Source organism: Halyomorpha halys, unplaced genomic scaffold (genome assembly GCF_000696795.3).
Source record: "Halyomorpha halys isolate HHAL.00 unplaced genomic scaffold, Hhal_1.1 Scaffold78.1, whole genome shotgun sequence".
Lineage (NCBI taxonomy): Eukaryota > Metazoa > Arthropoda > Insecta > Hemiptera > Pentatomidae > Halyomorpha > Halyomorpha halys.
Genome location: NW_027108467.1, coordinates 1,240,320 through 1,256,897, shown reverse-complemented (window position 1 = coordinate 1,256,897; position 16,578 = coordinate 1,240,320). Strand labels below are relative to the sequence as shown.

At 33.2% G+C, this 16,578-nt stretch overlaps 2 protein-coding genes across 2 annotated transcripts in view; one reads left to right on the top strand and one right to left on the bottom strand.

The window, feature by feature from the left end:
* LOC136795624 (pickpocket protein 28-like) overlaps positions 1-2,529 on the bottom strand; it is a gene marked incomplete at its 3' end in the record, with an annotated part of 14,199 nt that extends 11,670 nt beyond the window's left edge. The window contains exon 1 of the mRNA XM_067046812.1: positions 2,429-2,529. Within this exon, the coding sequence (XP_066902913.1) occupies positions 2,429-2,529 (101 nt within the window). The remainder of the gene's footprint in view (positions 1-2,428) is intronic.
* Positions 2,530-6,165: 3,636 nt separating this feature from the next.
* Positions 6,166-16,578, top strand: part of LOC106692935 (ATP-dependent translocase ABCB1) — a 52,911-nt gene continuing 42,498 nt past the window's right edge. The window contains exons 1-7 of the mRNA XM_014439199.2: positions 6,166-6,471; positions 9,076-9,164; positions 9,681-9,732; positions 12,149-12,286; positions 12,531-12,619; positions 14,900-15,005; positions 15,119-15,252. Coding sequence (XP_014294685.1) covers positions 6,412-6,471; positions 9,076-9,164; positions 9,681-9,732; positions 12,149-12,286; positions 12,531-12,619; positions 14,900-15,005; positions 15,119-15,252 — 668 coding nt within the window. The 5' untranslated portion in view covers positions 6,166-6,411. The remainder of the gene's footprint in view (positions 6,472-9,075; positions 9,165-9,680; positions 9,733-12,148; positions 12,287-12,530; positions 12,620-14,899; positions 15,006-15,118; positions 15,253-16,578) is intronic.

The following is a 16,578-nucleotide window of genomic DNA, read 5'->3' as shown; positions in this document are numbered from 1 at the left end:
AAAAGAAGCCAATTTTTTTCGATTTAACATGAGTGTTTCCATTTAACACGCTTTAACATGTTAAACCAAAGATCATGAATACCCCTAATATCTACCTTTTACATATTACTATACCTCAGCTATACCATATTTACTTCACCTATCTGTTCTACCTTTTACACCTACCTCTTTACCATATTTATAACTAATTTTATTGAGTAGTCTCCTACAATTTGTTAGTCTAGATCTGTATTTAGAACTTTTATCACTAGTTAATTCTTTTTTTATATAAAACTTTTATCACAACTAGTTAATTCTTTTTTTATATAAAAAAAAAAAAAAAACAGGATAGAGAAGTTTGAACCACCAGCATATGTGCTGGGGAAATACCCCAACAACTCCCTCCTCATAACACGCCAACATCATAGAGTGCAGCACGAGTTAATGGAGCTCCTAAAAGAAAGAGATTTTGCCTGCTTCGACGAGGTCTACTGCGTCGATACGGATGCATCCTCAAGATATGCGGATATTGTTGCTTTCCCTAAGAAGGGGAAGTCAGTAATCATTCTGGATCCCACCATGAGATATGAAAATAACGACCGTGACCAGGCAAATAAAGTGGAAAGGGAAAAGAAGGAAATCTACGATAAATGCATCCCTTTCCTTAAGGAAAAGTAAGGTGAGGGCTTCGGAGAACGAGACTTCAACATGAGGGCCTTTGGTTCGGAGCCCGTGGAACGATTCCCAGCACAACGAGGAGCTTCATTGAGGAACACGAGGTCGATATCCAGGAGGTGGCAATGTTATTATATTCTCTAATACTCGACTCCCTGGTAATCATCCACCACCACATGCATGGAAATTGATGAGTAATGGAATCATCCAGAAGAAGGATGACATGCATACATTGCATATTGTACATGCTATTTTGTTATTTTTGTATACATTTTTTAATATTTATTATGTATTTATTTTTTCATATATTTGTTAATTTGTATATCTATTTGTCATTTAGTTTTTATGTATATTTATATATCTGTCACCACTTTTATTATGTTTATCAATTATTCTTTTCAAGTTAACATTGGGTTGAAAGAGAGAATACGAAGGAAATGAGAAAGGATAGAAGGGGAAGAAAGAGAGAGGAAAAGAGGAGAGATTAACAAAAAAAATAGTAAAATATAGAAATAAGGAAAAAAATCATTATAAAGAATAAGATAAAAGAACTAAAGTAACGAAACAAAAGGGAAAAAAAAATTATATTCTATTATTATACATTGTTACTTGCTTACTTGGTATGCCTATGTATTATAAGATCAGATTAGATTGAGTATGCTGTGTATATAGCAACCATATGAATTTGGGCAGCACTTCTTTGTAGTTTTTAATAATGTTTTTCTCCCTTTAAAAACATAATAATTGTTTTGAAATGTTTTGTTAATCATGAAATGTTTTTATCGCAAATGTAGGATAACATGCATACATTAGATATTGTACTTGCTATTTTGTTATTTTTGTATACATTTTTTAATATTTATTATGTATTTATTTTTTCATATATTTGTTAATTTTTATATCTACTTGTTATTTAGTTTTTATGTATGTTTATTTATCTGTCACCACTTTTATTATGTGTATCAATTGTTCTTTTTAAATTAACATTGGGTTGAAAGAGAGAATACGAAGGAAAGGAGAAAGGATAGAAGGGGAAGAAAGAGAGAGGAAAAAAAGGAGAGATTAAAAAAACAAAACAAAATTAGTAAAATATAGAAAGAAGAAAAAAAACCATTAAAAAGAATAAGATAAAAGAACTAAAGTAATGAAACAAAAGGAAAAAAAAAAGAAAAAAAAATCATATTCTATTATTATACATTGTTACTTGTTTACTAGGTATGCCTATGTATTATAAGATCAGATTAGATTGAGTATGCTGTGTTTATAGCAACGGAATGAATTTGGGCAGCACTTCTTTGTAGTTTTTAATAAAGGTTTTACCCCTTTAAAAACATAATTAATTGTTTTGAAATGTTTGTATCTTGTTTTTTCATTTACCCCTGACGAAGCCCTGCGAAGTGGGGCGAAACGTTAGTTAACAATAAATAGTTTTATTCTACTATTTTGATACCTTTATTGGTCGCCACCCGGACTATCTTCCGATAGCACAAATATAAACTACGACAAATAATTAAAAAGAAAAAAGAAAAATAATTGAAAAAATATAAGAACCAAAAATAAGTCAATAATATTAATATTGTTTTAATAAATGAAGTATTGCTTTACTATTTCGAATGAAGTATTGTTCACCGACTACAACCCCAACCATCTCTTCATATAAATTCACGGGCAACACTATAAATTCATTATTTTTTATTATAAACGTTCGATCTGAACGTCCTTATTGGATTTTACTGTCAATCAGACTGACAGTCCCAGGTTTTAATAGGCTTACCGTTCAGTCCAATGCCTGCCACTTTCTGTTATGTACTTGAGACCGTGTATGGATGAGTTCTCCATATAAGCTCTAATCTTCAAAGCCACTCTCGAGTTCATATTTTGCAAAGGAGACTTCAAATAATAATATCGAGTGGCGGCAAAGTATATATAAACATATACACGCGATGAGGATCTAAATTGATATTGTTTCCACTTCTGTGAGAGCCTCATTATCTGAAATGGACGCCATCTATACTGAACAGTAACTACGATAGCACTCATATCTCTTTCTTCCTTTAATAGCTCGTTATGTCGCAAAAATACTTTATCATTGTTTTTACTGAAAGCTGCTATCGCGATTCCCTTCTGTATTTTGCACAATAATTTATTTAGTTTCAATAGTTTTACAATTATATTTAACAAAGGATTGGCCATTTATCATTTTTAATAAGTCCTCTCCTTACTTTGTCACAAATAAAATCATACATAAAGACCTTAATGTTCCCTATGTAACCGATCTAGCCCGAACAAGACATCACTCCTTCCATTTAAACTCTCTAACCACTCAAATCCCCTAGTTTCTAATCTTGCATCCTCTTCCATTCCTGACAATCCTCCGAGGCGCCTGAAAAGAAGATGGCCACGAGATCAGCTAATGTAAAATGTCATTAGAGTGCTACTAATGGGTAGTTTCTCTACAAGCCTGTAACACTCCAATTTAGTTAACTTAACTTAGATTAGATTTACTACATGTATTATAATTTTTTTTTTTCGGCCAAGACTCCCATTGGAGTCCTATACTGCCTAACCATGGTTGGGGGTCAACAAAGTTCTTCATTTTGTGGGACCGCCACGCAATGAAAAAAGTCAACGTCCCAGGCCGGATTCGAACCGACACCGCCGATAGACATCAAATTGGTAAGACTGTGTCTTAACCACTTAGCTATGGGCGGCCCTATGTATTATAATGTACAGTTGTAAATAGCAATAAATAAATATTTAAAAAAATAAAATAAAAATAAGTCCTAACTTTATTATCTTTTTTTATACTTTATTGCAGTTTTTACTTCATTCATCTTTACTTTCGCCTATCTATATATGAGTAAGGGAAAATTCTGTGATCGTGAAAAATTTCGAATTCGAGTTTTCGACGGATATACATTTTGAGGTCCCCTGAGTCTAATTAACCAAGTTTTACAAAATGGTCTGTGTGCGTTTTTAATCAAAACTTAGAAGTAAACAGTAACATGAAGTTTCGAAGGAAAGGTTATAAAACAAGTTGCTCAGAAAAGGAGCTCTTATGCCTTTAATATGACTGCTCACAAAGGATTGTGATATAAGTATAGGAATACTTATAACATTTAAAATGGTAAAACATTTTACATTTAACACAACATCATGAATACCCGTAATGTAGAAATGTTATTAGAATGCTACCAATACGTCGTTTCTCTACATGCCTTAGTGTACCATTATGGTCTTACATCAAATTTACTAGATGTATTTTTTTGTAATACAGTTGTAAATGTCAATAAATGTATAATAAAAAAAAATATTTTGTATTTAATTGTATTTTACTATTAGAATAATCTGTTTTATCATTAGAAATTAATTCATATTATACTTACATAGCTTATAAATTGTAGCAGCCTCCACATATTACATATACATATAATATTATCTGTCCATTTTATTGCTATTTTTTTCTCTTTATCCTCTTTATTATTTTTTTTTATTGTTTTTATGATTTCACCTTTACATGTTTTATATTTTCTTTTACCCTTACATTCACTCTACCTTCTCTATATCGTTTTACTGTAGCCTTGATGAAGATCTACTACGTAGGTCGAAACGTTGGCAGAAAATAAATAAATAATTGTTTAATGCTTTCTTCCTTCATGATCGCATCCCTGATAATCAAAATAAAAAAAAAAAAACATTTTCATTCGGGAAAAATATACACCAGTAGCCATAGCTACGTCATCGCCATTTTGTGTCAATAAATTACAACTCACGGTGATAAGACTTTCGTGATAGTTTGCTTCGTCCATTCTGAATGACCTTCAGGCCGCAATTGTAGCCGCCGTTCCAACGTTGTAGAACCGAAGGGAACTAGTTCAGAAAATATATTCTAAGTGATTATTGTGCATGTTTTATATATATATATGTGTGTGTGTGTGTTTGTTATCAGTAATTATTCTTTTTATTTGCTATTTTCAATATGTATATTCTGTGCATCTCATCTAATTTTTTTGGCGAATAAATTTATTTTTTAAACTGCTTTATTCACGAAAAGATATTCAAATATGCGTAATGTTGTGCAAGATACACGTCTAGAAAATATTAGCATACCTTTACAGTGTTATTACAATGAGGAGGATTTAAAAATATTTATCATAAATCATACTTATACGATAAATAATAGATTATTTAATTATAAATATGACGAGAAGATGATCGGGGTGGGGTCAGCAAAAATACACAAATAAACAAAACGTATTTATCTCTACCGACGTTTCGAGCTGGATTTCAGGCCTTCATCAGGGACTTTACGAAGATTCCGTTAAAAGTCTACTTAAAAAAGAAAAAAAACCAATTAAAAGTCTATTTCTACTTTTACCTCCCTGTCCCTCTGATCATCTTCTCCTCATTTTATATATATATATATATATATTATTACTATTAACAATGAGAGATGTTTAATTTTTTCATATAAGCAAAATTAAAGGTAATTAAAAATTGTGATAGAAAATTTTACACTGACCATTTTACGAAACGTTGTTATTTAGACTTGGGGAATCTCATAACGTTTAGTTCCGTTGAAAACCGTAATTCGAAATTTTTCACGATCGCTACATTTTCCCTTACTATGACTTACGTTCATTCTTTTTCATCAAACAAGTTGCTGTCACATCACACGAATATATATACTTACCTTAAATAAGTAATTTTATATATAATGAAATATTTTGTTAGAGCCAGTTAGTTATAACAAAAATATCCTTATAGTCTCACACTTTTTAACTCCTACGTTTCAGCCATTCCAGCCATTCTCAAAGATCAAACTTATTCACACTATCACAGCCAACATTGGTTATAATATAATTCCAAGCTATTATCCTTTGTCAAATTTTATCATTACAATAATAATAATCAATAATCTACTATTATCACAGTTTCACTTATTATAATAATTTAGTTTACAATGTCTATTTTATTCTATCACTATATCTATAAAATACATTTTTTTAAAACCCATGTCCACACGGACAGCTTCGCTCAAAAATGAAAAGTCACAGTATTGGTGAGAGTGGTAGAGAGAAATAGACATTGTAAACTAAATAATTATAATAAGTGAAACTGTGTCAATAGTTATTGACTAATGATAAAATCTGACAAAAGTATAATAGCCTGCAATAGTGTGATAACCAGTGTTGGCTGTGATAGTGCGAATAAATTGATAGATCCTCGAGAATGTCCGAAACGTAGGAGTTGCAAGATAATAAAAAGTAATTTCAGTTATATTCGTTTCCGAGTTAGGCTGACTACAGACTATTTTACGAGAATTCGTTGGACCTTAAATGTATATATATTGAAAAAAAAGGATTATAAGTGTAGAGCGTAATATATTCCCGTACTATATATTTCATATATAGGTAAGTGATAGTAAAATTGTTTATAATGGTAGAACTGATATCCTTCATAGAAATTTCAAAATAATTAATTCACAATTAGAGATAAGGGGATAGGACTGTTTTAATTAAAGTTTTTTGTTTTTCTTTTTATAGTTTTTGCCTCGTAACAATTTTCCAAATCTATGTCGACCGAGGAATATGACCTTGTCAATATTTTAATGCTTAGCCTTAAACCGCTATCTTAAGTAGAGCTATATATAGGATATCAGTCCTTCCAATGCCTTCGCCACTGTAGAAAGGAGGGAAACGACGTAGTCCCCTTTATCCTGCTGAGTGTTCCTTCAGGAGTAATTTGAGTGACGGGATGAGTGACGAGAACTTTCGGGACTCAGAAGTGGACAGCACCGGCCTCTTTCCTATCCCGGTACGTTCAATATCATTAATTGTATCGATAGAAATTATTATCTATTATTAATAATAATATTCTTTATTTATTCTGGGATTGATCCCTTTAGAATAATATACAGGCGTTAGAATTAGGCTTTAAAGCCTTAGAGTAAAGTACAAAATAAAAATAAAATTATAAAACGTTATAAAATATAATAAAACGGTGAATTCGAAAAGATAAAAATGAACCACAATAATTAACAAAGTATATAAAATAAAAATAGAACAAATAAAATACAACTATATGTCATATCATAAAACATAAGATGACTAACTTCTAATAATAAATAAAAGGAGAAAAAAAATGATAAAAAATCAAATACAATTAAACTAAAAGTAATAAATGGAAAGGTACAATTTCTGCTAATATACATATTTAGAAGTATAAAACGAAAAATTGAAGCATTAAATGCAGAAAGTATATAAACCTTGTCAATTTTATTCCTCTGGAATTGGGTGGACAGGAGGTGGTCGAAGATACGGGATCTGAAGTTTGGAAGGGTATTAGAACTGCGAATGAAGGAGGAAATAGAATTCCATATTATGTATGTTTTTATCGATCAATTCGTTTACTAATAACTCTTGAAATAATTTAAACCTTTTGTTCATAAACATGGTGTCCCATAAATGAGTAGTCATATAGTGAGAGCAGATACTGCACCTTAAGAGGGATAAATAAGTCTATATTACCCATAGTTAGATTCTCAATGGTTTCGGATAAATATAAAAGATTTTTTGATGATGTTTGCCTATGAATACTGACTGGCCTATGGATGATTTTATTTATGACAAAGTAAGGAGAATTTGCCATAGTTTAGCAAATGTATAAATTAAATATCTTTGCCTTAAAAATAAAATTTGTAGACAAACATTATTATTACATTGAAAAGGAACAAAAATTAAGTATTTAATATTAGGAAGTTATCAGCTCCGAATCATTTGCACAAATAAGATAATTGAAATTTTGTATAAGAAATAATAATAGAGTCCGAAAATAAAGTAACCCTTTCCATTGGGCATTTTAGTGGTAAGTGGCCTAGAGAAAGTTAAAACATCAACAATAAACCCTCAAAATTAATCTAAATTCCGAAAATTTGGCACCCTTAATATTCAATTGTCTTAATAATTCTATCTTACCTCATAGATTTCATATACTATACATTAGAACTGAAATTATGACACAACATACTATACAAACAATTTATTAAACAAAATAAACGAAAATCAATTATATAAAAATCTTTATGGATAGTTATTTCCAATTAAATATCAACAACAGTAATGTATGATCCGATAGATCACCAATATTTCTTAATAAGTAGAACGGGGCATTAAACAGTAAGATAATGTTTTTATTGATTAATCTTATTATTAATTAATAATTAATTTTAATAATAATAATGTGGACCGCTAAAACCTATGAAAGGTCAGGGGATCAGGATACTTTGTAAGGAAGACCGGTTATACCAGGAGGTGATTTTTTCAAGATCACGCTCAACCACCAGATGTTTCACCAATCGAGGGTATCTACTTTATGAGACTAGGTGGACCCCAGGACCCACAGGGTTGACTATGGCTACTGTACAGAATAAATAATTATCTGTCACAGTAAGATTCATATCTGAGTCTTTAGAGTTCTTAGCGCCTTACCTCTGTGCCACCCCAACAAAAGTGACTCTTCCCCTACTCCTCTGCCACGCCTCTGGTTCATCATAAGGCCCACCTTTTTGACTTCACTTTTCCTGCCAGCTTATCCCCTCCACTATGCTCCTTCCTCCAAGGATGTTATTTAATGACCAACTCTTTTTTTTCCAAATCAACATTTTATGAATGTATTTTAGCACTAAACTACTACTCCTATAAAGATAATCATTATAAACTAATTTTTGGTAGTTTATAATGACCCTAACTTACCTAATAAGAATAAACAATCATAATAAATATTTTTTTAAATTGAGTTATTTTTTTATGGATTTAGTTGTTACTATAATAAAGTTTATAGGTAGTAAAATATGCAAAAAAGTGTGTTATAGTAAATAATCTATTATATAAAAATCAATATTTGTTTTAATAGAAATCAGTAGTTGTGGTACTTTACGCACTGCCATACTAGGGGTATTCATGATGGTATTCTCCATTTAACAGACCAAGTAACAGACTCTCAACCATGTTAAATGTTATATCGTTTTACCACGGTAAAAGAAGGCAATTTTTTTTCGATTTAACATGAGTTTTTCCATTTAACACGCTTTAACATGTTAAACCAAAGATCATGAATACCCCTGGTAAAAGAAGGCAATTTTTTTCGATTTAACATGAGTTTTTCCATTTAACACGCTTTAACATGTTAAACCAAAGATCATGAATACCCCTACTGTTCATCCAATTCTGATAGGGCTTTTTGTTAAATGTTCAGGATTATCCCAAGCATTTTTGAGTAGTTTTGAAAGTATACGTTTTTTTCATGGTTACTATATGCCAATCAAATTATCTCTTCCTAAAGATTGCTGATGCTATTAAATGATGAATACAAATTCTTATATTTTAAGATTGACTTAATGCCTCTATCATTTTTTTAAAGGGAAATATAGGCAACATGTCTATGAACGTTCACATTCAGACAGAAGAGAGCGAGTTCAAGATAAAGGGAAACAAGAAACGGAAAACGAAGTGAGTAATTATCTTAATTTATATATACATATATATCCAGGATGTTATATTTAATACCGCTGTAGTAATGTTAGTAGTCTAGAGGATTGAATCCCCAATCCGATACAAGTGTTACAATTTATTGTGGCTCGTTGTAACATGGAGTAACTTGGATAATAAAGTATAAACTAATACTATTAGTCTTGTCGATTTAACATAATACAATTACACTTGTACAATAGTAACTTGTACTTTAGTACTTTTTAACTCCTGTAATGTCACTAATAGTCTTCCCTATTATTAAAAAAAATAAGTATTAGTATTATTACCACACTAGTTTCTATACTTGTACTATGAACTAATACTATTAGCTGGCATTATGAAACAGAACCCAGATAGAAGCAGACCGTACTCTTAATAAGCTTATGAACTTATAAAAATATTGTCAGATGAAAATTATTTTTTTAAAAATTAAATGGTTATAATTTTTATTCTACACTATATGAGAGTCTAATAGTCAATATAATATGGTTTTAGGAAAAAAAAGAAAGAAACCCCCGGTGGAGAAACATCTGGCATATCAGGTTTGGTAAGTTTCCTTATTTTATTCATAGGCTTAGTGTTAAGTTAATAGGCTAGAACCAACAAATTACAAGAGAGGATATATCGTATTTTAATCATCTAACAGACACTTATACTATGTTGATCGATGTGCCACATATCCTAATCTCGCAAGATCATAACACAAAAAGTATTATATCCACTCATTATAAGAATTCAATCTTTTCTTCTAAAATTATCACAACAAGGTAAATCCATTATTTTCATATGGGCTCCAAGCCACATTGGCATTGTAGGTAACGAGCTTGCGGACAAAGCTGCCAGAGAGGCACTCACACCCCTTAAATTACAAATATTAGAAAAATGGCAGGCCAAGTGGGATGAAAGCTCTCCGAATAAATTAAAAGAAACTGTAAAACCATGGTCAACATCCTACCGCAACAGCCGTAGGGAGAAAGTTGCTCTAACCCGCTTGAGAAGAGGTCATACTCTCCTCACGCACTCTCACCTAATCATAAAACTGCCACCTCCAACGTGAAAATATTGTCAGTCCATTCTCACGATTAGACATATTTTTGAAGAATGTACTCACTATTTGCCAACAATAAACAGGATAGGACTGACCCCAAATTTATCAGAAGCTCTCACAGATGAGGAAGCTAAAATTACATTAGTATTTAAATTTTTAAAAGCATATCACCTTCTTTATAAATTATAACTTCTCTTTGATTTTTATTTATTTTTTAAAATTATTATTATTTATTTACTTTTATCATGCCATAGGCGTTGATGACCAGAGAGTTTTACGTCTTTAAGTGACAATCAACATTAACAACAAAAAGTATTATAAGGCAAAAGTGATTTTTGTGTTATGAACTGCTCTTGTGAGATTGTGACATGTCGTACATCGATCAACCTACTCGCTATACTAGTCTGTTTGAAAAGTCAGATAAGTAAGGCTACTACGGAGCGCGGTTAGCTGTTTTTCACAGTGTCATCCGTGAAGAGCTCTAACTCCCCACTGTGTCGGAGATCATAAGCTGACGACAGATCAAATTTTTTGATGGGTTGAAGGTCTGCTCTAACCCTCTGTTTCGTAAAATTACTCCTCCACCACTGGACTCTACAGTCTAAAGTCGTTACACTCACACCTAACCGGCGGAACGTCCCTGAGAGGATACCAATAGTCACTCACAGTAGATGGCCGCGGGTTTCGATTTGCGCGTCGACTCTACTTCTGAAATCTAATATATTTCATCCAAGATGGCTGCTTTCGATGAGTTGGTGAAAATATGATGATGGGCGAGAGTCAATGGAGAAATGGTGCTCCAAAACACAGGTGAACTCTAGAGTGGAGAGTCGGTGAGAAAGAAAAAAAAAACAGCCAACTTCAAACACAACTTGACTGAACAATGGCGGCGGCCCGTCAGTGAAAATGAGTGACGGCTGGAATCTCAAACCGAGCCAATGCCTCCTAAGTAGACCTCTCCAATGCCTCCTAAATACTCACTGCCTACTGCCTTATCAGCATGTATGTACGCCCTGGCTCACTTTGGCCTTTGGTATTGTTATTGTATATATGCTACACCGCAGCGATGTATTTATATACACGTACCACAATAAACCTCCTTATGTCCCTTATTTTACGTAACAAATTTAAATACAAAGTAACTTATAGCTAAATAACAATAAACTTATAATTGAAAAACAACTTGGAAAGTAAATAAAAATTAAATTAAAAAAAATAAACTAAACTTTTGGACTTTGACAGTAATATTTTCTCTTACTGCTTATTCCAGGTATAGATAAATAAAAAACTAGTCCTGCTTAAAAATACTTGAAACATTTAGAGCTAGAGCAACAACAATCATATATTTTATAACTGAATAACAATAATTAATTAGATCCTCAAAGTAAGAATGAAATATTGGCCCTAAAGAGGGCAACAGAACAATAAAATAATTCATAATGAGGTGTAGATAGTTGACCGTAGATTAATGATTGGAGAAGTTTGTCGGGGGGTGCGGTCAGCAAAGAACAACATAAATAAACAAAACCATATTTATTTATTTTATGCTGACGTTTCGACCTGAGTTTCAGGTCTTCATCAGGGGTTATGGCGTAGAAGGTAGGCCTGCAACTCAAAAGCCTGCAGTTGCGAGCCTCCCTTCTACGCCATAACCCCTGATGAAGACCTGAAACTCAGGTCGAAATGTCGGCTTAAAATAAATAAATATGGTTTTGTTTATTTATGTTGTTCTTTGCTGACCGCACCCCCCGACAAACTTCTCCAATAATAAAATAATTCAAACTCATTCACTCATGTACTCCATTCGCCCTTTTTGCGGAACATGGACGATATATAACACAATTTTCTTATTAGAAAAAATGAGATATGTAAACGTTTCGGCCCTAGTGGCTATTTTGTTAATTAATTTCATTAGTTCAGATACGCCACCGCAGGAGATATAACGCTCATGGTGATCGGGTTCCTGGCTTCCCTCGTCAACGGGGCCGCCCTTCCGTTCCTCGCCGTCCTCTTCGGCCAGATGACCAACATGTTCAACAACGTAGCCACTCACGTAAGTATCACATTTACTTCAAGAATAATAATATTTAATAACATTGTTAGGATCAGGTAGGAACTAGCTTAACTTAAATTAATTGAAACTCGGCGCAATCCCCCCCCTATGTTACCTATTCCTCGTACGCTTAACCGTCGGGTCAGTGCTTATTAATTTTTTACAGATCTGTTAGTTATAATATGTTACATTTATATTACTTATTTATGTTTGCTAATAATTTATTTCTTATTTCTACATCAAGGGTTTTAAGGATGAGGCAAATTCAACAGTGGGCCGAGACGTGTTTTCAGATATCTCAATACATCAGACTCCATGGACAACAGGAAATGGGTTTGTTTATAATTTTTTATATATATAATTTTTAAACGCACATTAATATATATTAGAATTTAAATAGAGCTTCCTATAACGTTCTAATCAATTTTTATGATAAAAGTTACAAAATTGAAGAATTTTGTCATTTCGTCAAAGAATGTTTTTAATGAATCAAACAAGAAATGAAAATTATTCAACTAAAATACAAAAATAAAAATGTTGCTATTGTATTTGTATTAATATTAGACATCTCTACCCTATGACCTTCCACTCTATAACTGTAATTTACATGTATTCTGTAGTTCAGAATGTATTAGTCTGATGTTCATCATATTATTTTTTTTCATTTTAAGTAAATATTTCAAAAGTGATTTAGGACCGATGCTCTGTGGGGGTCTTAGTGGTTAGTTCTATCATGGGAGATTTAAAGCGCAAAAAAGGGTGGGAGGGTTTCACGCTGTTTTTTAATTTCAGAGGATTTTTAAATATTGTTCGATTTAACTATCTTAAAGTTTTCTCTTCCCGTTTTAAGATAATATTTCAAAAGTTATATTGTACTGTCACTCCCTAGGGGCTTAGTGGGGAAGGATTGCTTTTTTTTGTGAAAAAGAGGCCACCTTCAATCCGTTTTCATCATGACTTCATCCCCAAGCAGTCAGGCGACTTAAGAAGAAAAAAGAAGGGCTTTTAGTGGGGCGGATCTGGCCGGATAGGATTGGCTTTTTTTGTGCTATGATCTCTCTGAGATTGTGACATCTCGTACATCGACCAACACCACGCCATTTTCCAATTTCAGGTACTTTTAATATTTCTCGATTTAACTATCTCAAGTCTCTTCTTCGTATTTCCAAAGTGTTATAGGACCGTAGCTCCCTGGGGGTTTTAGTGGAGCGGATTCGGCCGGGAAGGGTGGCCTTTTTTTGTGTTATGATCTCCTCAGTGAGATTGTGACATATCGTACAAACACTATAATTGTCTGTTTGAAAAGTCAGATAAGTAAGACTACCAAGAAGGATAGGAGAGGCGGATATTTCTGATAAGTCAAGTTCGAAGTTTTTCTTACAATTCAGGATCTAAGTTTTTAATTCGCTAAGAAAGTAAAATAAAATATTACACTGTGATCACTAAAAACATTTTTATATAATAGAGAGAGAGAAATATCTGTTCTAAATTAAATATATTACAATATAGTATTGTATAAATAGTTAGTGATTGAAATAATGCATATATAACTTTTAGAATCTGAGTTTAGTGATGATATTAGTTTAATCCATTAGTGTTCTGATCAGATTATCTTAACTTTTGTTACATTCACTTAATAAATTCAGCTAATCATAACAATAGGAATAAGCTAGTACAATAAGCTTATATGGGAGAGGGTAGCTCATTGGTAAGGCAATGGACTTTTAACTCTAAGGACCTGGGTTCGAATCCGACCGTGACAGATAATTATTATACGTTTCACTGTAGCTTTTGACCCTTCGGAGTCCACCCACCCTTATTAACTGGGTACCCTTAATTGGGTAAAAATATGTTGGTCTAGACGTCTGTTACTAGACTAACGGTTGTGCAAGGAGGTGATTTGGTCAGAATCAGGCTCGACCGCCGGATTATTACCCAATTTATGATGTTGGGTGGACCCCAGGAGTGCTCCAGAACCCACAGGGTTGACTCACGGATACAGTGTAAAAAAAAAGTCTGCCCAGCCGGATTCTAACCTGAGTCCGTGTAGTTAGTAGCATCGCGCCTTACCATGGAGCCCACGCTCCCAATAAGCTTATATATTTATAATATAAAAGGTCACTTTGTCACAAATCAAGTCATCCATCAGGACCTCAGTGATATGGAACACTGAGGTCCTGATCCTTACAGTCCAAAATCCTTCGTAAAATCCTTAATGCTCCTTACTTTGTCACAAATCAAGTCATCCATCAGGACCTCAATATTCCATATGTTGCCGATTTGGCCAGAACCAGATACCGTTCTTTCCATAACAAACTTCTCAACCACCCAAATCCACTTGTTTCTAACCTGGCTTCTCTTTCATTACCTAATAATCCTCCTAGACGTCTAAAAAGAAGATGGCCTCGAGATCTTCTCCTCTAGAAATGTTATTGGAGTTCTATCAGTGGGTAGATTCTCCACATGTACGTATCATGTCACTATGTCACCTACAGCAAATTTACTTGTTGTGTATATGTGTATACAGTTGTAAATAACAATAAATAAATTTAAAAAAAAAAGGTTTAATAATAGTGTAATTGGCTCTTATTATTACAATTCTTTTTTTCATAGCACCGATGGAACCATAACTAGAGACGAATTCACAGCAGCTATGGCTCATTTCTCTATGTATTACATCTATGTCGCTTGTGCAGTCCTCGTTGCTGTATTTATACAGGTCCGATTTCGTACTTACATGCCATTATAATTTGTAATACTGAATATTTTTGTATATTATAGATATCAGATATATTTTATGTATACACAAACATTTGTTTTGCTTACTTCTAGACTCTGTGTTGGGAGAGCGCTTGTGAAAGGCAGATATTCAGGCTAAGGCAAATTTTCTTTTCACAAATCTTGAGACAGGACATCAGCTGGTATGATGAGAACGAAGATGGCGATCTACCTCACAAATTGTCCGAGTAAGTTAAAAAAAAAATATACAAATAATCGAAAATGTGATGATACCTTGAATGTCAGGTTTTTACTCTCACTCACATATTAATATTTTCTAATCGATACATCAGATGTGGCTCACCTTCATCTTTGCCCAACTCACACTAAAACGTATTTGTCCCCGAACGGTTGCCATCTTTGAGATTGACCGGAAGGCTTAAGTTGGTTAAAGGAGGGATTCGTTAGACTTTTCGGGCATTCGACAAATTAATCTCATCTTAGTTATCACTGGACATTTTTTATAATTCCATTGATCACGAATTTTCGTAATGTGACATTTTTAAATTACTATGAACGATTTCTTGTTGATATCGTTAGACTAATTGGTAATTAGTAGGAAAATGGGGCGTTGTGGGTTTCACGCCGGAAAATAAAAAAATAAAATGAATCATTACTATTTGGCTCTAAATATATACTCCCAGTTTGGATTCCGAACATCCCAATCTACTATCCAGCAATGTCATCGTGTAGTTGACGTAGTCTCGTCTTCTTTGGAGTGCGGAATGTACTGCGCGGGAGTCTTTTTCGATGTAAAACAGGCTTTTGATCGAGTCTGGCACCCGGGACTGCTTTACAAACTCCTACATACTTTCTCATCATTCGTTCCTTTCTCATTGATAGATTATTCCAAGTAAACCACAATGGTTCCTATTTATCCCTCTATTCTCAGTCCGCTGCTGTTCCTCAAGGTAGTATCCTTGGTCCCATCCTCTACACCGTCTATACAGCTGACATTCCAACTAATCCTAACACGTATGCCGATGACACATTTGTGCTCGCTGTTAATAACAATCCATTAATAGTATCCCAAAATCTCCAATCCCATATCACAGCCCTCGAAGAATGGTGTCGTAATTGGAGGATTAGGATAAATTCCAACAAATCCCATCAAATCACCTTTACCCTTCGTCGTAAACCTACTGACTGCCCTACAGTTTCATTTAATGATGTTACTCTTACTCCTGTCTAACGGATCCGCTACCTTGGACTACATTTGGACAAACGATAAACCAGGAATCCTCACACAAAACTGAAAAGACAGGATACTGCACGTCGATTTCGACTATTACAGCACTTACTCGACAAACAGTCTAAACTTCCAACACATTTCAAAAGACTGATCTACATGACTGTAATAAGGCCAATCTGGACATATGGAGTTGAGCTTTGAGGCTCCACTAAACATTTGAATTCCTCTCATATTCAATCCTTACAATCCAAAATCCTTCGTAAAATCCTCAATGCTCCTTACTTTGTCACAAATAAAATCATACATAAAGACCTTAATGTTC